The 18,744-nt window shown below is 57.3% G+C and overlaps 2 protein-coding genes across 3 annotated transcripts in view; one reads left to right on the forward strand and one right to left on the reverse strand.

Annotated features, from left to right (window-relative positions):
* SLC67A1 (solute carrier family 67 member 1) overlaps window positions 1-4,976 on the forward strand; it is a 75,123-nt gene extending 70,147 nt beyond the window's left edge. Inside the window, exon 11 of the mRNA XM_074230812.1 lies at window positions 4,704-4,976. Within this exon, the coding sequence (XP_074086913.1) occupies window positions 4,704-4,891 (188 nt within the window). The 3' untranslated portion in view covers window positions 4,892-4,976. The remainder of the gene's footprint in view (window positions 1-4,703) is intronic.
* A 3,718-nt stretch (window positions 4,977-8,694) lies between these two features.
* On the reverse strand, window positions 8,695-15,480 carry PHLDA2 (pleckstrin homology like domain family A member 2). Of its 2 annotated transcripts, XM_074230813.1 has the most exons (4): window positions 14,432-15,480; window positions 12,780-12,864; window positions 9,808-10,455; window positions 8,695-9,122 (listed from the first exon to the last, which is right to left on the reverse strand). In XM_074230813.1, exon 3 carries the CDS (start codon window positions 10,252-10,254, stop codon window positions 9,829-9,831), a length of 426 nt encoding a protein of 141 aa, XP_074086914.1. In that variant the 5' UTR covers window positions 10,255-10,455; window positions 12,780-12,864; window positions 14,432-15,480; the 3' UTR covers window positions 8,695-9,122; window positions 9,808-9,828. The 2 variants fall into 2 exon arrangements, with proteins under 2 accessions (XP_074086914.1, XP_074086915.1); XM_074230814.1 differs by lacking the exons at window positions 12,780-12,864; window positions 14,432-15,480 and having other exon boundaries at window positions 9,808-10,575.
* Window positions 15,481-18,744: the final 3,264 nt, after the last annotated feature.

Below are 18,744 nucleotides of genomic sequence, written 5' to 3' on the forward strand. Positions count from 1 at the left end.
TGGGAGCAATGGTGCAGGGCAAGGCAGACCCCAGAGTTCTCTGAGGGCTTCAGCTTTCTGAGATCCTCCACACTTCTTGTGTCATGCCATCTCTGCCTCAGTGGCCACATAGGTGCCCAAGCAGCCCCTAAATGGGCAAAGGCTCGCCAGGTCAGGGGCACTGGGACAGGACTGAGAAGGGCCCTGAAAGCCAAGGCAAAGGTGAACCGGCCTGGACAGATGGGAAAAACTCTCCATCATGTCCTCACCTCCCCAGGCTTCCAGTCCACCTGGAAAGCTCTCCAGGGACCGGCCCCCCCAGGAAATGGTGCTGGGGCTGAGAACGGGGGATGGGTCACCAGCTGAGCTGGCCCAGAGCCACTGGCAGCTCAAAGGCTCTTTGTGAAGGGCCAGCAGGCAGCTTCCTGTCTCCCTCCTCCCTCCCTCCCTGCTGCTGGGTCTGAGCAGCCCCAAAGCAGCCTCTATCCCCGGGGGCTGCGGGACCTTGGGCCAGTCCCTTCCCTCTCAGCTAAAAAGTGTGGCGATTGCCAAGGCTCCTTCCAGCAAGCCCAGACCACGGGAGACAGATGGAGGGCAGTCTGGTCTGGGGCTGAGAGCATGGGTGAGGATGGGAAAGCAGGCAGAGAAGGTGGGAAGATGGGTATGGGGTGGGCAGGTCTGAGAGGCTCCCCTAGGCCTCGAAGCTTTGAAGAGTGAGAAAGCTGTGGAGTGGCCGAGGAGAGGGAGGGCATGGAGGTGGGAGGACCTGCGTGAGCCATGGCATGGAGGTAGGAAGGAGCGTGGAGGGCAGAGGTGGCTGGGCTGGCTGAGGAGGATAAGGGGAGGTTAGGCCAAAGAGCCCAGCTAGCACCAGAGGAGCCTGAGCCCCAGGGGTTCTTGGGGCCCTCAGGAGTCTCGAGAGGGGGAGGAAGCAGAGAGGGAGGGTTCCTTGTCCAAGGAAGCTGGGGGAGCTGGGGTTGTGGGAGGCCCCGGGCTGGTCCGCTGTCCTTTGCCTTCAGAAAGAATCAGGCCCTGGGGCCCCGGGCTGGGCCCTGGGAACCTGCAAACATGCAGAGGGCTCAGCTAATTGCTCTCGGTCTGCTGGGGCAGCACCCAGCTGCCAGCAGTGTGGGCGTCTTCCCGGGAGAAAGGCAGCTCTTACGAGGCCTGCCACCCATTTCTGCTGCTGGGTGGTTCTCTGGCTGCCAGGGCAGGGCTCTGCCCACGGAAAGGGGGCCCTGCCCAGGGCCAGGCTTCTCCCCCAGCTCTCCCAGGCAGCCCCAGGAACCCCTGGCCCCCACCCCAGGTCGCAGGGCTGCTGACTAGGGGTGACAGAGGGGCACCCCTGCCTTGACCAGAAGTCAATGAATTCGGGTAGCCCCCCAAAATCGCACCAAGTTTAAATTGGGAGGGCCCACTGTGTCCATTTCACAGATAAGGAAACTGAGGCTCAGAGAGGAAGAAGCCCAGGTGAAAAACAGGGATGGGCTCAAGATTCCAGGGTGGGTCTCCTGCTGCCCCTTGCTTTGCCCCAAGACCCCCAGGCATCATTGCCTCTGACTCTGGCTCTGGCCTGTCCCTCCTGCCCCCATCACTGGGTGACCAGGGCCTCTCTGGGTCCCTGGCCCCAGGCCAAGGGGAATGGCCCCCCCATCCTTCAAGGCTCTCCTCTAGGAAGTCAGCCCTGATTTCTCCCTCCTCAAACACTCTCTGCTCTCCATTCCCAGCCAGTATTATAAGCATACATTAAGCACCTACTACATACAAGGCCCCTGTGAGGGGATACTGATGCCAAGACAAAACAAGGCCCCTCCTGGTGCCCATCGCTCTCTGTGGGGGGCATCCTCTGGGCCCATCTTGTGGTGGCCAGTGGAACCCTAGGCGCTGGGCAGGGCCAAGGCCAGCGGGGCCTGGCTAATTGTTCATTGAGATGAATTGGTCAAGAAGAGAGGGCAGGCTGACCCGAAGGTGCGGACCTTTCCCTGCTGCTCCGGGAAGCACAGAGCTGAGGCCCACGGGCCCCTGCTGGGAAGGCTGGAGTCACCCTGAGCCGTCAGACACTCCCTTGGGACGCTGTCCCCCACCCCACCCCCACACACAAGGCCGGCCTGGCTACCTCCCATTGTGGGGATTCTGAGTGTATGTCTGCCCCACCCCCACCCCCGGGGCAGCTGTTTGCCCAGCCGCTGCCCCTGTCTCCATGGCCACAGAAGTAGCCAGGCTGCCCCCCCCCACACACACACAGGGAGCAAGGGTTTGGGCTGCAATCACTCCCTGAGATGAGATAGCCTCACACTCTGACCTGGTAAGGAAGGACCCGGGGCTCCCTTGTCCTCCCCTCCCATTTTATGGGTGAGGAGACTGGTCCAGAGAAGGAAAGATCCTGCCCAAGGGCACACAGCAGGAGAGGAAGGATCCAGACTTAGCATCCGGCCCTAGAAGTGACGTCTCTCCCTTCCTCCACTGGGAAACCCCCACCCCCACCCCCACCCCCCAAACCCCGATCGTCAGAGCACACCAACATGTTTGACCACTGGCTGATGCCCAATAGTTTCCCAGCAGGTCCTGGTCGGACCTGACTGACAGAAGCTGGGCCCGTCCCTTGGAGGAAAGGCAAGAAAGGAGCAGGCCCCATCTAGGGCCCAGGACCGTGTGGCCAGGAGACCAGGAGGCCTCCATAGTCACTGAGGCGAATACTGAAGCCGGAGATGAAGAGCTTGGAGGTCCATGGAGGCCCACTGAGGGTCATGAGGGTCATGGGGGCCCATGGAGAATCATAGAGGGCCATGGAGGGCCATGGAAGCAAGATTCTGAGTTGGGGTGAGGGGCTGCACCCTCTGGCTCTGTACCCCAGCAGGGTCCTGCTGTCCCCAATGGACCAAACCCAGCCTGCAGCCTCCCCAGCCACAGGAGGCTGAGTGGGTTCCCTCCAGCAGATGACACTATCGTCCTGCAAAGCCTTGGGGTAGAAGGGAAGTGACCTTGGCTCTGGAAGGTTCCACCAAAGGAATCCAGCCTCTGCCAGTCCCTCCAGGCTGGTAGGCTTTAAAGTGTCGGGTGACAGATTAGGCCTCTCCTGTGCTTGGTGGGCTGGGGGTGCTGCCTGGCTTCAGGAAGCTTATGGTCTAATGACCTAATAGAAATAGAAATAAAGAAAGGTAGTGAGTTATGATGACTGAAGCTCCGGATTTGGGGTCAAGAAGACCTGAGTTTGAATCCTACCTCACACACTCTTCGAGCCTCAGTTTCCCCAGCTGTAAAGTGGAAACTAAAAAGAGCCCCCAATCCAATGTGTTTGATAATAAATACCCCTTGGCTGAGTCCATCACTTTGCAAGCCCACGACCTAAATGCTAGTCCTGATCATGAGAAGGAGCAGGTCAGGCTAAGGGGCTTGGCCACCCCCTGCCAGGTCAGACCCACCCAGGAGAAAACTGACTCTGAGGGTGCTGCGAAAGACCAAGGGGAGTGGGGAGAGCCTGGGCAGGGCTCTGATAGTCCAGGAGAGAGGCCCAAGAGCTAGACGTAGGCTAGCCATTGGCCAGGGAGAGCTCAGCCGTGGATGGGCATGAAAAGTAGAGCCCAAGGTGAGAAGAGGTTGGAAGTGGCAGGGGCACTGGTGGCAACACCATTAAGGTCCTGAAGACCTAGTTGTCTCTGGCTGCTGGCCCCAGTCCTGGACTCCAGCCGGAAGAGACACCTGTGCTGGCCTGGCCTGAGTCACTCCTACTCCTGCTGAAGACTTCAACAAAGCTCACCCATCTCCCTCCAGGGAAAGGAGCACGCTGTGAGGATGGTGCCAGCTCTCCGCTCTGATAACATCTTCCTTGGCCAGCCAGGACCAGAATAATTGTTCCTCAGAGAGCAGAATCAACTGCCAGTCATCTCTGACCCTGTTTCCCTGGCATGCTCTGTGACCCAAGAGCTGGGGGCAGCAGGAAGCTCCTGTGGGCTTGGCATCTTGGCATCCAGTGCATCCAGGACCTGGCAGCTGGATCCCTCCTGAGAGCAGCCTTTGTTCTTAGCACACTACCTCCTGTCATACCATCTCTTGGGAGGTCGATTGATGGCTATGATGACTATTCAGAGGGAAAACTGAAGCTGGAGGAGGAGAATTGACTTACCCAAGGTCACCTGGGGCCAGCCCAGAGGCTATCTAGGCCACCCAGTTTGTCTGAGCTCATATCCCCCTCTTCACCAGAGTTAACGTCTTAATCAATGAACAAGCGTTTATTACCCACTGACTGGGCCCCCGGGGAGCTCTCCGTCCGATTGGGCAAACGAGGGTAAAGGCGTGTGGGACGAACAAGGAAAACAAGGTGGAAATAATAGAACGCCCGGAGTGGATGGGGGACGTGGGTCCCAAACAGGGCTTTGAGGGGGAGAGTGAAATGGAGCCTGGAGCAAATGTCTCCCTTGTTACTTCCACTGGGTGGGCAGAGTCCTGAGACCAGGGAGGGTGACCTCTCTCCACTGAGATCCTGCAGGGGCAGTTCTCAGTGTATGAAGGTATCGGGGCTGTTTCCTATTCCCCTCTCCCTTTGGGACTTGGAAAGGTCACTTCTTCTCTGGGCCTGTTTCCTCCCCGGATTATGTGCTGTTCAGCCCTGAACTGGAGATTCTAAGCGCCCCAATGGAGAATAAAGCCTTACACAGGGAGGATTGGGGTATCTGTTGTCCCCTGGTTGCGCTACCTGATGGACATTTTCTCTCCTTTGACCCCAGGCACCATGTTGGGCATCTGTGCTTCCGTCCAGCCGCTGACACGGACCATCGGCCCCACCATCGGCGGCCTCCTGTACAAGAGATTCGGAGTCGCTGCCTTCGGTCACCTGCAGTTTGCTGTCAATTTTCTTCTCTTCTTGTATCTGTGCAAGAAGAATGTTCCCCAGAAAGCCAAAAGAGCACTGTGATCTTTGCTCCACAGAGGAGCTTGCTGCCCCTCACACCCCCCCACCCCGTCATCCTGATAATAAATGCCTTGGCCTCTCTTCCTCCTCCTCCTCCTCTTCCTCTTCTTCTCCCCCTCCTCCAAGTCAATCCTGTGACCAGAAACAAGGTCCAGAAAACAGGTCATCAGGGTCAGAAAAAACTGGAAGGGACTGATCTCAAGCATGAACTTTGAGCTGGCTTCCAGAGAGGAGGCAGACAGGAGCAGAGGCCTCGGGATGCTAGTCAGTCATCACACACTGGTTAAGCTCCTACTGTGGGCTCTTACCTGGGGTAGCAAATAGAAAAATGACACTGCCTTTGCCCTCCAGAAGATGCTAGTCTCTAGGAGGGCCCCGATGTGTAGGAAACAGGAGAGAGATGAGGGATCCAAGGAGAGAAGGCGGCATCTGAGTTGGGCCCTGAAGACTTGTGAATGAATGGGGTAGGGTGGAATGCATTTTGAAGCATGGGGGACTGGATGGACAAAGACTTGGAGGTGGGAAAGGGCAGGTTAAAAACAGGAGACAAGAGCAGTTCAGCTTGACTAGAATGTGGAGAACATGATGGAAGTGTGAGGTGGACTAAAGCTGGCAGCGAGTCCAAGGCCCTGAATGCTAGGGGCAGGAGTTTCTCCTTCCCCTATTAGGTAATAGTAGAGGCTTTGGAATCGAGCAGTGGGTCTGTGGGGACATTTTAAAGGTGGCTCTGGTGATCATGAGAATAAGAGAAGGCAGGGAGGGAAGAGGAGAGGCAGCAGGAAGGAAGTTGGAGGGGAAGCAGGAGGCAGGGAGGAGGGAAGAGATCACAGGAGGCAGGAGGCAGGGAGACCAGAGAAGAAACTGGGGGAGTGGAGCAGAATTGGAGAGTCGGGGAAAGAGAACAGAATTAGCCAGAGCAGGCCTACCCATAACCCCCATTCTGGGCTCCTTCCCACCTACCTTGGCTGGAAGCTGAGACCCCCCCAGTGTAAGAACCCAGTCAAGCAAACTGAAGAAAGCTTGGAGTCCTTCCCAAACTTTCTTTTTTAAAAATTTTTATTTAAAGCAACGGCATTAAGTGACTTGCCCAAGGTCACACAGCTAGGCAATCATGTGACTGAGGCTGAATTTGAACTCAGGTCCTCCCAACCAAACTGCCCCTCAAACTTTCTTTTATAGATCAGAACAATGAGTTCAGAAAGGAGGAAAGTCAAGTTACTGAGGATTTATTAAGCACTGACTAGATGCCTGCCATTGTGCCAGGGCTTGCCCTAGGACCCCAAGCTACTTAGTATCAGAGCCCAGAGTAGAACCCAAATCTCCTGACTGCCCTACGACAGTTCTAACCACACACCCTGCCACTTTCCTATGGATGTGAAGAAATAAGGGTTTGAGTCTGGGGGAGAGAGAGCTGACTCAGGCAGAACAGGTCAGGGACATATGGTCCAAAATGGAAAGTGGCTTCTAAGACTCCTGGGTCCAGAACTTAGAGGATTCTAGGCTTCAGGGTCATTTGATTCTTGTTTGACAGCAGAGAAAACTAAGGCCAAGGTCTTCCAAGTAGTTTATGTCAGAGTGGTAAATTTGAACCCACAACCTTTGACTTGGAAATCAGAGAGAGCTCTTCCCCTGTACTTTGGAGGCCTGAGAAATGGAAGGACCGGAGACAATATTGCCTCTGTCTGGCAGTATGTGCCCACAATGGGGATTGTTGAGATCTGGCCCCATTTGTGCTTCCTTCTCTGAGTCTCTTTGGCTCTTGGGTGTGTGGGCCCCACTGGGGAGGGACCTGTACCAGTTCACAGGTTGCTAACACAAAAGGCTTCTTTGGGCCTGGGGCCAAGAAGGAGAAGTTTCCCCAGGGAAGGTTTAGTTTATTCAAAGTGGGTCCAAGGGTGTGGAACCTGAAGCTCTGGACAGTTACTGGCCGGGTGGCACCTCTAGGATCTGGTCTCAGCCAACCAGTGCTGAGGGAGGTTCTGGGAAGGCTCTTCTCCCTCCCCTCCCCTCAGGCTGCCCTGCCTTCACCCAGGACTTGGTCCTCTCTCCCCTAAAGCATCTCCTCACGTCCACCAGGCAGGAGCATCTCCCTGCTGTGCCCTCATTCAGCCAATGTAGCTCACCAGAGTAGCCCGGGGTGGGGGGGCTCCAGGGACACCAGCAGGTCAACCATCCTTACCCCAAAGGAATGGAGCTATGGTTAGGTGACTCACCAGCCAGCCAACCAGCCATCACCATTCGAGGTTCAGGGATGTGCCCTGGAAATGCAAAGACCAAGACAAATATCCTGGCATCATTTCCTAGAGGGGGGAGCCTGAGCCTCCAACCAAGGGGCAGGAGCAGAGTCCTCTTCCAGTTTCTGAGGCTGCTCAAGTACCTTCCCTGGTCAAGGCAGTTTTCATTCATTCACTGGCTCCTTTGGGGGGGGGGTCCCCAACAATGCACACTGCAGGAGCTGGGAGAGGTGTCCTAGAGAGCTCCTAGATGAAAAGGTGAGGGAGAGTGCCTGACTGGCATCTATCAATAACCATCTGCAAGGGAGAGGCAGTCGGTGAGAGTTCAGAGACAAGTCTGGGAGGCTGGGCCAAGATGAAAGAGTTGGGAGAAGGGCTTGGCTGTGGAGGGCTTCCCACCATTCCCTCTGATGTCCAACGAGCCCCATCTGCCCCTGAAGGCCCCGGAGCTCCCCTCTAAGCACGGCCGCCTTTGCCCTCCTTGGCAATAACTTAGTTCTCCCCAGAAAGCGAGTCTGGGCACGGTGGCTCTGAGGCTTCCAAGCTCGGAGCTTAGGCTGGAGGAGAGGGGGGAGTGAACAGCCTGGGCCGAGTCAGTGGGGTCCCTGGGGAGTAAGGTTGTGGAAGGGAGGCTCGAGATGCTAGGAAAAGGGACATCAGAGAGTGAAAGTCGATGTCTGGGGAGGGACTGAGGAAGCCCATGGAAGCCTGGGCTTATGGTACCAAGCTCCGTGGCACTGTGGCAATGAGAGCATTAGTCCATGCTCTGCTCCTTCCTGCCCCCTGCCCAAGCCTAGGAGATCCCTTCCAAGGTGATGACAACACCCCCATTCCAAGAGCATCAGATGGAGGTAAAACAGGGTCCCACCCTTCCCCCACCACTGCCTCACCCTCCTTTTCTACCTTGGAACCTTGGAACCCTGCTGGTCCTTTCCTCCCAAGAATATATGATCCATGCCCATGGAGGGCACCAAGAATCTGAGACCCTACCCCCGACTCCCCCCACCCCCACAACCCAGACACACACACACACACACATGGCTCCTGGGTGCTGCTCCCACAACTAGCTGGAAGCCCAGGCCAGGGACCCAGGCTGGGAGTTGAGACCCACCCTTTTGGGCTCAGTCACTGACTCAGCTCGGTGACCTTGGGTTGGTCTCACCCAGTTACCCCATTCCCAGCCTCGGGTTTCTGCCCTTGGAAAGGCAGGAAGTGAATGGCCACAGTCCCTTTGATCTCTGATTTCCCAAGCCGACTCTTCCAGTTCCAAAAGCAGGAAATCTTGAAAGGAGGGATTTTAGTCCCGGCCCAGCCAAAGCCTGGGGCAGATCAAGCTGCCGGAAATGGGGTGAGGGAGGCCCAAGGTCTCCCAGTGGGCGAACCAGGCTGGCTTTTGTCCTCTTGGGGTTCCCCGGCAGCCCCATGGCCTGCCCCAAGGAAGCTGAGCAGGGGCTCAAGCCTCTACTCTGGTCCCCTGGGGTACTCCCCTTGGCCACCCCCATCTGCCACCTCCAGCCCTCCCAAATCCCATGCCAAATGAACTTCAGGAGATCAAACCGGCTGATAAAAAACTGAGTATTTCAAGTCATTTATTTGGAATGGACACAGTATGAAAAAATATTAAGACAGAATGCGCGAAGCCAGTCTCACTGAAATAAATATAAATATAGATACCACAAATAACTTAAGCCCTGGAGCGCCCCTCCTGGGTGCCCCTCCTGGGAGCGGGGTGCCACAGTTTGCACAACTCATAAATAGACGCGGCTTGCCCCCCTCCCCAGGTTCCAGGGCCCGGCAACCGCTCCCCACTCCTGGGGTGTCTGGGTTCCACTCCCCCCAAGTTTGGAGCCAGGCAGAGTCCGTGGCAGCCGGAGTCGTCTTGGGGGGCTCTCCCCGCCGGCAGGGAGATGCGGCTCTCCTTCAGCACTTCTTCCTTCGTGGGCTCCCAGGGGCCCTTTCAGTGCAAAGACAGGTCCCCACTGAGGTCCAGCCAGAGGGCTCTAAGGAAGAGAAGAAAGAAACGGGTCAAGGTTAAAGTCGGGGTGGGGGGAGAGGGGAGGGGAGCTTCCATCCCGTCTCAAGATTCGGAGATCACCTGAGAGCAGGTTCCTGCTCCTCCCCATGGGGCGGGGGAGCTGGCTCCCTGGAGGCCGAGGAAGACCTCGCCGCGGTCTCCCATCTCCCGGCCTCGGGGTCCCTAATCTCCCGTCCGCCAGCCCCAGGAGGCCCCCAGGCCGCCGCCTCCAGGCTACTAGAAGTGGGGTCTTTAGCCCTGGGAATACCCTGCCCCCCATCTTTTTCTAGAATTCTCTTCCCTCCTCCCACGAACCACACAGAGACTCGGAGATGGGAAAGGGGGAGGGTCTTAGAGACAGGAGAGAAAGCTTTGGGGACCCCGGCCCGAGAAGAGCCCGAGGTTTTGCCCGTGGAGGTTGACTCTGGGACTGATTCCGAAGCCCCGAGCGGAAGACCATAGGGTCTCAGTGGACCTCGCTCCCCAGGGGAAGCCCGGTCCATCCGCCACGCCTCCGGGCTCTCCGCTCCAAAGGCTGCGGGGGAGCGCGGGGGCGCCCCGCTTGCTCCCTGGCCCATCGGAGAGCCGTCCCCCCAGTTTGCACCGCCGGCGCCCGCCGGGGCCACCCGGCCGGGGAGGGACAGGCCTGGCCCGGGGTCCCGCAGCCTCACCTGGGGCCCTGTCGGGGCGGCTCAGGGCGCGCGGGCCAGCCGGCTCTCGGGCGGCCCGGCCTGCTCCCGCTCCCGCTCCCGCTCCAGCTCCTGGCGGCTCCGAAAGTCCTCGATGGCGCGCTGGTTCTGGAAGTCGATGAGCGCCATGGTGATGGAGGCGTTCCAGCAGCTCTCGTCGGGGCAGCGGAAGTCGATCTCCTTGCGGTCGCGGGTGACGATGGTGAAGTAGACGTGCTTGGCCGTGCGCTCCACGCAGTCCACCTTGAGGATGGAGTGGAAGCGCAGCTCCTTGGGGCGCGCGCCGCGCCGGGCCCCCGCCGGGCCGTCGGGGAAGAGGCTCAGGCCGTCGGTGCTCAGCACCACCAGCTTCTTCTTCCACAGCTGGAACAGGCTGTCGCTGCGCTTCTCCAGCTCGCCCTCGCGGAGCACGGCGCCCGGGACCTTCATGCCGCCCGAGCCCACGGCCCCCGGCCCGGCCCGGCCCAGCCTGCAGCGCCCCGACGGCAGCAGAGAGGCAGCGGCCGGGGCTGGCCCGGACGAGCGCACGGGGCGGGCGGCCCGCCGGGAGATCGCACGGGAGAGCGCACGGGGCGCCCCGACGGAGCGGCGGCCGGGAGATGGAACGGGGCGGCCGCGGCTGGAGGCAATCTGGGGGGCCGGGAGCGGGCAGCACTGAGGCCGCCGGCTTCCCGCCGCGCCTTTATCTCGGGGGGCACCTCCTCCCGCCCCGCGCCCCGCCCCGGCCCCGCCCCGGCCCGCCCAGGCCCGCCCAGGCCCGCCCGGGGCTTTCCATGTGCGCGCGGACACCGGCCGGCTTCGGGGCCGGGCCCACCCCTGGGTCCTTCCGGGCCCCGCATCCTCCCCCCGCCCGCTCTCTTCCCCATCTGTCGGCCCGCCTGGCCTGCCTCCCTCCTGGCCCAATCTCCTGTCGCCACCTCTCGGCGGCCTCTTCTCCTTGGCTCCCTAGTCTTCATTCTGCTCCCTTCTTTGCTCTCCTTCTCCCCCTTCCTTCCCGCTTTCCCTCTCTCCTTCCCTCTCTCCCTGCTTCCTTCCTTCCTCTTCCTTTCTCTTTCTCTTTCTTCTCCTCCCCCCTTCCCCATCCACTCTCATTCACCCCCCTCACTTCCTGTGACCTCCCTTCCCCCAGACTGTTCCCCGGCCTCCCTCCCTGTCTGCCCATCTCAGAGGCGTGGACGCTGCCCAGGAATGTGGCTCCTGCCTCACCAGCCCGGCCCAGGCGTGACTCATCTCCCTCTTCCCATCCCTGGAGGCCTGAGCCTGGGCCCCAACTCAGCCATACTTTCCCTGGGAAGAAAGAACTTCCGCCCCACCCAAGCCCGAGTTGGACTGAACTCAACTTTGGGTTCCTGGGAAGCTGGAGGCTCATCCCCGCCACCCTCTGCAGTCTAACTCAGCTCATACCCAGCAATCTGATCCCTCTAGCAGACCATGCTCCACTCGGGGCTGTCTGGGCCTCCCAGGCTGCCCACTAGGCGAAGCCCCGGGGGCTCCCGCTTCCTCCCACCGGCTCACCCCGGGCCCATCCAGGTGCCTGGGCCACACTCCCCAAGCCCACTGTCTCTAAGGCCTCCCAGGCTGGGCCAGTAAGCTCAGCTTGACTTTGTCCTGGCCCCCTCCAGCTCATCAATGCTTGTTGCCCAAGTGGTTGCTAGAAACGTCCGAGGCTTTCCTTCCAGGGTCTCCCTGGAGGTCTCCCCACACCCCCTGAGCATTCCCCATCCAATGGAATATAAGCCCCCAAGACCCAGTGGGGACTGCTCTCTTAGGCTCTCCCCCCCCTGCAACCCCTCCAAGGGCCAGGCACTGCCTCAGTCATGCTCCAGATCTCTGTTCCCCAACCACAAGAGCCCCCTGGGGAGTCCGTATGGTGGAGGAGAAAGAAAACAGGCTGGGGAGCCAGAGGAGCTGTGTTCCGATTCTGCCTCTGTGGCTGCTGGAAGCCTCACTTTCGTCCTCCAGATCCCATCAGTCTAGGGTCCAATAACCTGATCAGAGAAGAGCCGAGCTCCCTGAGCCACATGCTTGTGGGGGAGGAAAGGGAGGGCCTGGCCCAGGGGCTGGTAATGGGGAATGCTTATCCATAACCTAGCTCTGGTCACTTCCACCTTTTAACATTGCTGGGGGGACCCCTTCAGGCAAGACAGCAGGAGGTAGGAACCCTAGAACCCCCTGGGGTGGAGTCTCCACCTTGGAAAGCTTAGCTATCTAGTCATTGATTAAACTGTAGGGGAGGGGAGGAAAGGAAAAAGCTTTCACCAAGCACCCAGGTGCCTGGCTGTGCAAGGAAAGGGGCTCTAGGTGAGGCAAATAGAAATGGTGCTCTGGGTTCCAGTTCCACACTCCCCTCTGATATTCCGTTTTTAGTTTCAGTTCCAGTTCCTCTCTGGGTTCTGACGTTCCATGTTCTTGGTTACAATTTCCCTCCCAGCTCTGATATTCCAGTTTCCTGGTCCCTCCCAGTTCTAATATGTGATGTTCAAAGGTTCTCTCTAGTTCAGATAGTCCATGGTCCAAGGTCTCTCTCAACTCTGAAATTCCGGATTCTCTGTTCTACAGACCTTCCCTGTTCTAAATATTCTCCAATCTAAGGTCCCTACCAGTCTCTAAGGTCAAATGTTTTATCTTCCAAACCAGGGTCCCTTCCCAGCTCTGATTTTCCATACAATATGTTCTAAGGTTCCTCCCAGGCAGTTCGGACATTCTATGTTCTATGGTCTGAGGTTCCCATGGTTCTGATATTCCATGGCTCCTCTCAGTTTTGACATTCTGTATTCTAAGGCTCCCCACAGTTCCAGGATTCCATGTACTGTATTCTAAGGTTCCTCCCAGGTCGGACATTCTGTGTTCTGTGTCCTAAGTTCTGACATGATCTAACATGTGTTCCCTCCTATCTCTGAGGTTCTAGGTCCCAGGGACCCTCTGACTTTGACATTCTGGCTTTCAGAGTCTACCTGTGATAATTCTTTGCAGCTCCAGTTTTCCTGGTCTCAGTGACGTGAAGTGTCCGCTCAGTCATCCTCCCTGGACTTAATGATTCTAGAGAAGAGATCGAGTCATTTCAGAGTGGTCTTGGAGCTTAGGCCCTCTCTCGGTCACTTTGTATCCAAGGAGGACCACAGCCCTGTCTCTGCCCTCCAGGAATTCACAGAGGGCGAGGAGATGCCCATGCCATTAATGACACCTTCTATCTCTGAAGGACTTTCCCCGAAGCCGCCAGGAGATAGGACTTGAAGGGTTATTATCTCTCGCTCAGAGCTGGGGCAGCAGACTCAGAGAAAGGATAGGAAGTGACCTGTGATCACAGAGTTATGAGTCAGGGTACAAGCCATCATTCGGACTCAGGAATCCCAACTTCAAAGTCAGCAGGTGCCTTTGCCATACCTCCCTAACTCGCAGGCAGGTAGATGGTGATGAGTGTCAAGAAAATGCTATTGGGAGGGGCAGAAGGTCTGGTCATGGGGGAGTGCTCAAAGCTTAAGGAAAAAGAGAGAGAGAGAGAGAAAGAAAGAAAAAAAGTGAATGAATGAATGAGTGGATGAACAAATGAATGAATAAATGAGTGAAGGAATAAAGAGGAAAAGAGGTAGGGGTGGTGATAGAAAAAAGTCATCCAGCTAGGGTGAGATCTGAAACCAGATCTGGTCTTGAAGCATCCCCAGGTGGCCTGGACAAGCAGGGCCCAGGACGAGCAGGGCCCAGGACGAGCAGGGCCTGGGCCAACCAGCCAATTTCTGTTGGAAATTCTGATGATTCTCTTGGAAGACTTAAAAACCTTGCCGGCTCCCTTGCTGCCTGGTATTCCATCTTCCTTTGTTCCTTTTTTTAAAAAAAAATTATTCATTTAAGTCAATGGGGTTAAGTGACTTGCCTAAAGCCACACAGCTAGGTAATTATTAAGTGTCTGAGGTCACATTTGAACTCAGGTCCTCCTGACTCCAGGGTCAGTGCTTTATCCATCATGCCACCTAGCTGCTCTCTTTACTCCTTTTTTAAAAGAACATTAAATCACCTGGGAAATCACCTGAGGTTTCTCTGGGATATTTGGTGAACAGGGGCTAGGCCAGAGTCAGCTCAGGGGCCACCCTTCTCTACCCGACTCCACAGTGGTCTTCCTCAGCCCACCTTAGGAACCCTCCAGCCCTCTTTGTGCCCTCATCTGTGAGATAAATGGATTGGAGGAGCTGGTCTGGGAGGCCTTTTCAGTCCTCCCCCCCCAAAAGCAGCAGGACCAGAGGAAAGTTAGTGTTTCCCCAGCAAGATAAAAGCGATTCTGATGTCTATGGCCATAGAACCTTTTCCAAAACCCTGAAGTCCAGAGTTCAAAGGTCCCTTGGACCATGGAGTGATGGAGGAGGGAGAAACCTTAGAACAGAGGTAATCTCATCTCTTCCATTTTTTCTTCCACCTCCAAATGTACAGAGGAGGAAAGTGAGGCCCAGAAAGGACAAAGATGAGAGACTGGGAGCTAGCATGGCCAGTTCTCTGGCCCAGAGTCTGCTGTGGTTTCTGATGGCCCTCACTCCAGTCCCTCTGGGTCAGGGACTTCAGGTGTTATCATACCCATTTTACAGATAAGTGAGGATGAAGAGGGGAAGTCACTCACTCCAAGGCCCCAGAGCTAGGCAGGGCGGGAGCCACCACCCTTGGCTGCCTGGGTCGGGAAGCCCCGGCTGACATCATCCCCTCCACTCCCCTCTGGTTGCCCTGACGTGTTCCCATGATACCCCACATTGGACTTCCTGGGGTTGACACTTTCCCTCCTTGTTCCCATTTTCAGAGGCAGCACCAAAGCCTTTGATGCCAGGCCCTTCCTGCCTCCTGGTCCCATCCGGAGACAAGTGGCAGCTGGGGGCTCTGGGAGGGCAATGAACAATGGTGGTCTGTCTGTAGCCTCCGTTGGAAGGGAGCTTGGTTATTTCCACAAAGGCCCTTTCCTGGGCCAGGGGAGAGAACCCATCTCCGCCCCGCCCCCCCAACTGAGGCCTTCCTTGGGACACAGGATGGGGATTCAGATGGCACCACCAGTGGCTCCTCCTGGCCCTCTGGCTACAGCGAGGAAAGTGAGATACGCCTCCAATTCTTCCAGAGCTGCTGCTACTGCCCAAGCAGGCCCTGCCAGGCTGGGAAACCCATAGGTTGGACTGGGTCTAAGGTTGGACCAACCCAGAAAAGCAAACCAAGAAGCTGTAGCTTTGACCCTTACCTCCCCAGAACCCTTTGTGGTTGTCACAGAGACCATCTGTTGAGAGGGGTCAGAGCAGACTCGGACACACCCTCACAAACCACTTGATTGGGCCCAACCCTCCACACTCACAGCTGGTCTCCTCCTGGGAAGCAGAGAAGACTTAGTCTGTTCATTGTTCTCTCCTCCAAGTTTGACTGTGATGGGGAAAGGGAGTCTGAGGCAGGTGCCCCTCCGGCTGCTTCATGATGGAGGGAATAAGGTTGTTCCTGCCCAAGTAGCCTCCGAAATGGCCCAGCCAAAGGTCTGTAGGTCTGCCCATTCAGAGGGAGCCGGGCTTTGATGCTCTGATTGTGCAGGGTCTCTGTGCCGGAGAATTCTACCTGCCCATCTCCATTGCCATGGGAATGCTCATGCCCTCTGCCAGGATGCTCTTGGACACTCTGAGGGAGCTCTGACCCAGTTCTTCAATTCTGAAAAGGGAAGTACAATCTCAAGTAGAGGAGGAGAAAAGAAGAGGTGGGGGACACTTCTACCTCCCTGCCCCCAAATAAGTGTGGGCAGATGGGGCAGGAGGCTTGCCCCAGAACCAGGTCAGCAGTGCCTACAAGTGTGGTCTACATGGGCATTCTCCCTCAGGATGGGCAGGCCAGGCCCTGGCCACAGACTCCCCATGCCCAGAAGTGGGTTTTCTGGAAAGCCATTTTCTTGCCAGTCTGGCTATGGGTTTGGGCAAGGGCTGGATATCCAGCCTGGGGTCTCACTTCCTCTGGTCTCAGAGCCCCAAGGAGACTTAGTCTCTCCCCATGGATGGATCTGCCTGTAAGAGACCCCACATGGAGGTAGAGTCACACGCATGTATAGGCCGATGAATGTAGGTCTCAATGCAGGTGTCCACACAGATGCCTTTGTCTGGAGGTTGGGACGCACCTGTGACCCTTGTGATGTGTGCAAGGTAAGAAGAGCTCTGATTGGGGGTGGAGGATCTGGGCTGAAGAGCTGCCTCTGATGCTCACCTGCTGCCTCTGGCGCCTCAGTTTCCTTGTTGAGAAATGATCAACCTCAATGACCTTTGATGGTCTTCTAAGCTCTGGCCTCCAACCCTTGATGCCTCCGGTTTTAACCAGGTCCTCTGACCTCCAGATCCAGCCCTTTCCCCCAGGAGACTTCCTTCTTAGGGGAGATGGGAGATGAGAGACAAGAGACAAGAAATGGGAGATGATGCGATGAGTGATGATGAGATTGGGGAGATGGAGACCCAGGGCCAGGCCTGGTAAAGGAGGGGGCAGAGTGTCTGTCTGTCTGTCTGTCTGTCTGTCTGTCTCTGTCTCTCTCTCTCTCTCTCTCTCTCACACACACACACACACAGAGAAAGGGCTTTAGAGGTTCAAGCTGATGAACTTCTCTTCTGATGGAGGCCTTTTCCCCTAAAGGACATTCAACCTCTAAGGTGTCAGGGGTCTGAGGAAGGAAAGTCCTCCCTTGGGCCCAGCACAGTGAGAGGCCTGGGGTCTGAACCAATAGAAAATAAGGAGGCTGAGGGTAGAAATGACTTCGTTTGGGTTTGACTCCCAAGCCTCTCATGTAGTGGGGCTCAACAAATTCCCCATAAAGTGGTTTGACTGGGGTCCAACTTGTCAAAGAGAAAGGGGGCCCCCGCTGGAGTGGCCTGGCCTCTGGGGCCTCCAGCTCAGCCCAGGCCTAGAGACTCCTCCCACCCTAAGATGTGATGGGGAGGACACGGACCACTGAGCTATTCTGTTAATGATACCCTTGGCCATGGGATGTCAGCCTCCTGCCTCCTCCAGCTTCCTCTTACCCAACAACTTGCCACACTGTGCCTTGTTGCCACTGGCGGAACAAACCAGGGATACCATTACTACAGGAAAACTTGGGCATTGGCGGTCTAACAGCTGGACAAAATCTGGGACTGCCCAGGCTCAAGCTCCCTTCCTGGCCATGGGGTCTCATTTAAAAAAAAATTATTTATTTAAGACAATGGGGTTAAGTGGCTTGCCCAAGGTCACACAGCTTGGCAATTATTAAATGTCTGAATCCAGATTTGAACTCGGGTCCTCCTGACTCCAGGGCTGGTGCTCCATCCACTGTGCCAGCTAGCTGCCCCATGGGGTCTCATTTTAGAATGCAGCCTCCTTGAGGGCAGAGACCGCCTCTGAGTCACAAGTCCCAAGGACAATGTCTAGCCCAGAGAAGTCTCCTGATTGGACCCTCCGGTCTCAGAAGGCGGAAGGCTGGTGTTCTAATGCCACCTCAGGAGGCACTTCCCCCTGTCAGCCTCAGTTTCCTCAACTATCAAATGAGGGGGTTGGGCCAGGAGGGAGATGGACTCTGAGGTCCCCTCTCAGTTCAGAATCAAGATTTCCGGCGGGTCCAGAGTAGGGTCCTGGGGAGGGACTGGCTGGACCTGACTCCTGCCGGGAGCTCCCTGAGGTCAGGGCCGGGCTCCCCAGGTACCTCACATAGCAAGTGAGCCCAGAGCCTGGGGCTGAGCAGAGAACTGAGGAGCTGGTCCTGGGTGCCTGGGCTCACGTGGGGGGAGGGGCAGGGGACCTGGCCCATTTCCAGAAGTCTCTGCTCTTAGGCAGTGGGGCGGGGGGAGATCTGCAGGTCTCTGCCCGGTGGGCTGCCAGGTTTGCTACTCTCTATCCTATGGAGTCCCCTCCACGTCATCCTTCCCGGGGAGAAGGTGGGGCTCCCAGAGGGGCCGAGCCTCCAGGTTTGGTCTGTGGGCCGACAGGCAGCAGGCTCAACCTGTGCGCCGCTCTGAGTCAGGGAGATACGCATCTTGGACCTCATCCTTGAGTCACTTCCTCCAGCCTCCAGCTTTAGAGCCTCTTCCCTCATAGGACAGACCTTGGATCATTGCTCTGCCGCAGGACTCCCAGGCTGGACCAAGCCGGGGGCTCAGGGGTGGCAACCTCCGAGGGCAGGCCCTTTGAGCTGGGGGGCCGGAGTCCAACGCTGGCCTCCTCTCTGCCCCTCCCCCATCCCAGCCTTCCCCCATCTCCTCTCCCTGGGTTAGGCTTCAGAAGAAATTTCTGTGGGAGAAGAAACCCCAGGGCCAGGAGGGGGATAGGAATGGCCTGTCTTCACAACTCCAAGGGCTGGGAAGAGGCACCCGGCCCCAAAGGGCAGAACAAGGAGAAATCGGGGTGGCTTGGAGGAAGGCAGGGGTTCCCTTTCACCCTCATCCCTGGATAGTCACTTATTTGGGGGAGGGGAGATTATTGGTCAGCATGAGGTGGGTGCCATGGCCTTTGAGGATCCTTCTTTCTCCAGGATTCTCCCAGGTCTCATCCTGTTCCCTGGGGGTTCTGAGGTCAGTGGGAAGGGGCCGGAAGCCCCATCTCCGGCTCCCCCACAACTCCCAGCGGCCCTGGCCGATTTCTGAAAAGGCTCCAAGTTTCCTATGGGTCAGCACGGTGATGCCTGAGGATCTGAAGGGCCCGGGAAACTCATGCTGGTGACTAAGTCCCCGTCACCCCACAGCAGGCAGTGGGAGGAAGAAAGTGAGATGCCCTCGGGGAGGCCCCGTCCACACCTGGTTTCAGCCTTTACTCCCTGCTAAGCCTCCCAGGCCCCAGCCCTGGGCTAGGGATGTCTGAGGCCTCAGTCTTCCGGCTTCCCTGCAATCAGGAGCCTGTAGAGCCCCAAGAGGAGGAGCCCCGGGTTCTGTCCCATGACTCGGGTCCAGAACAGCCACCCAGAGCCCG

This window comes from Macrotis lagotis, chromosome 3 (assembly GCF_037893015.1).
Source record: "Macrotis lagotis isolate mMagLag1 chromosome 3, bilby.v1.9.chrom.fasta, whole genome shotgun sequence".
NCBI classification, from domain to species: Eukaryota; Metazoa; Chordata; class Mammalia; order Peramelemorphia; family Peramelidae; genus Macrotis; species Macrotis lagotis.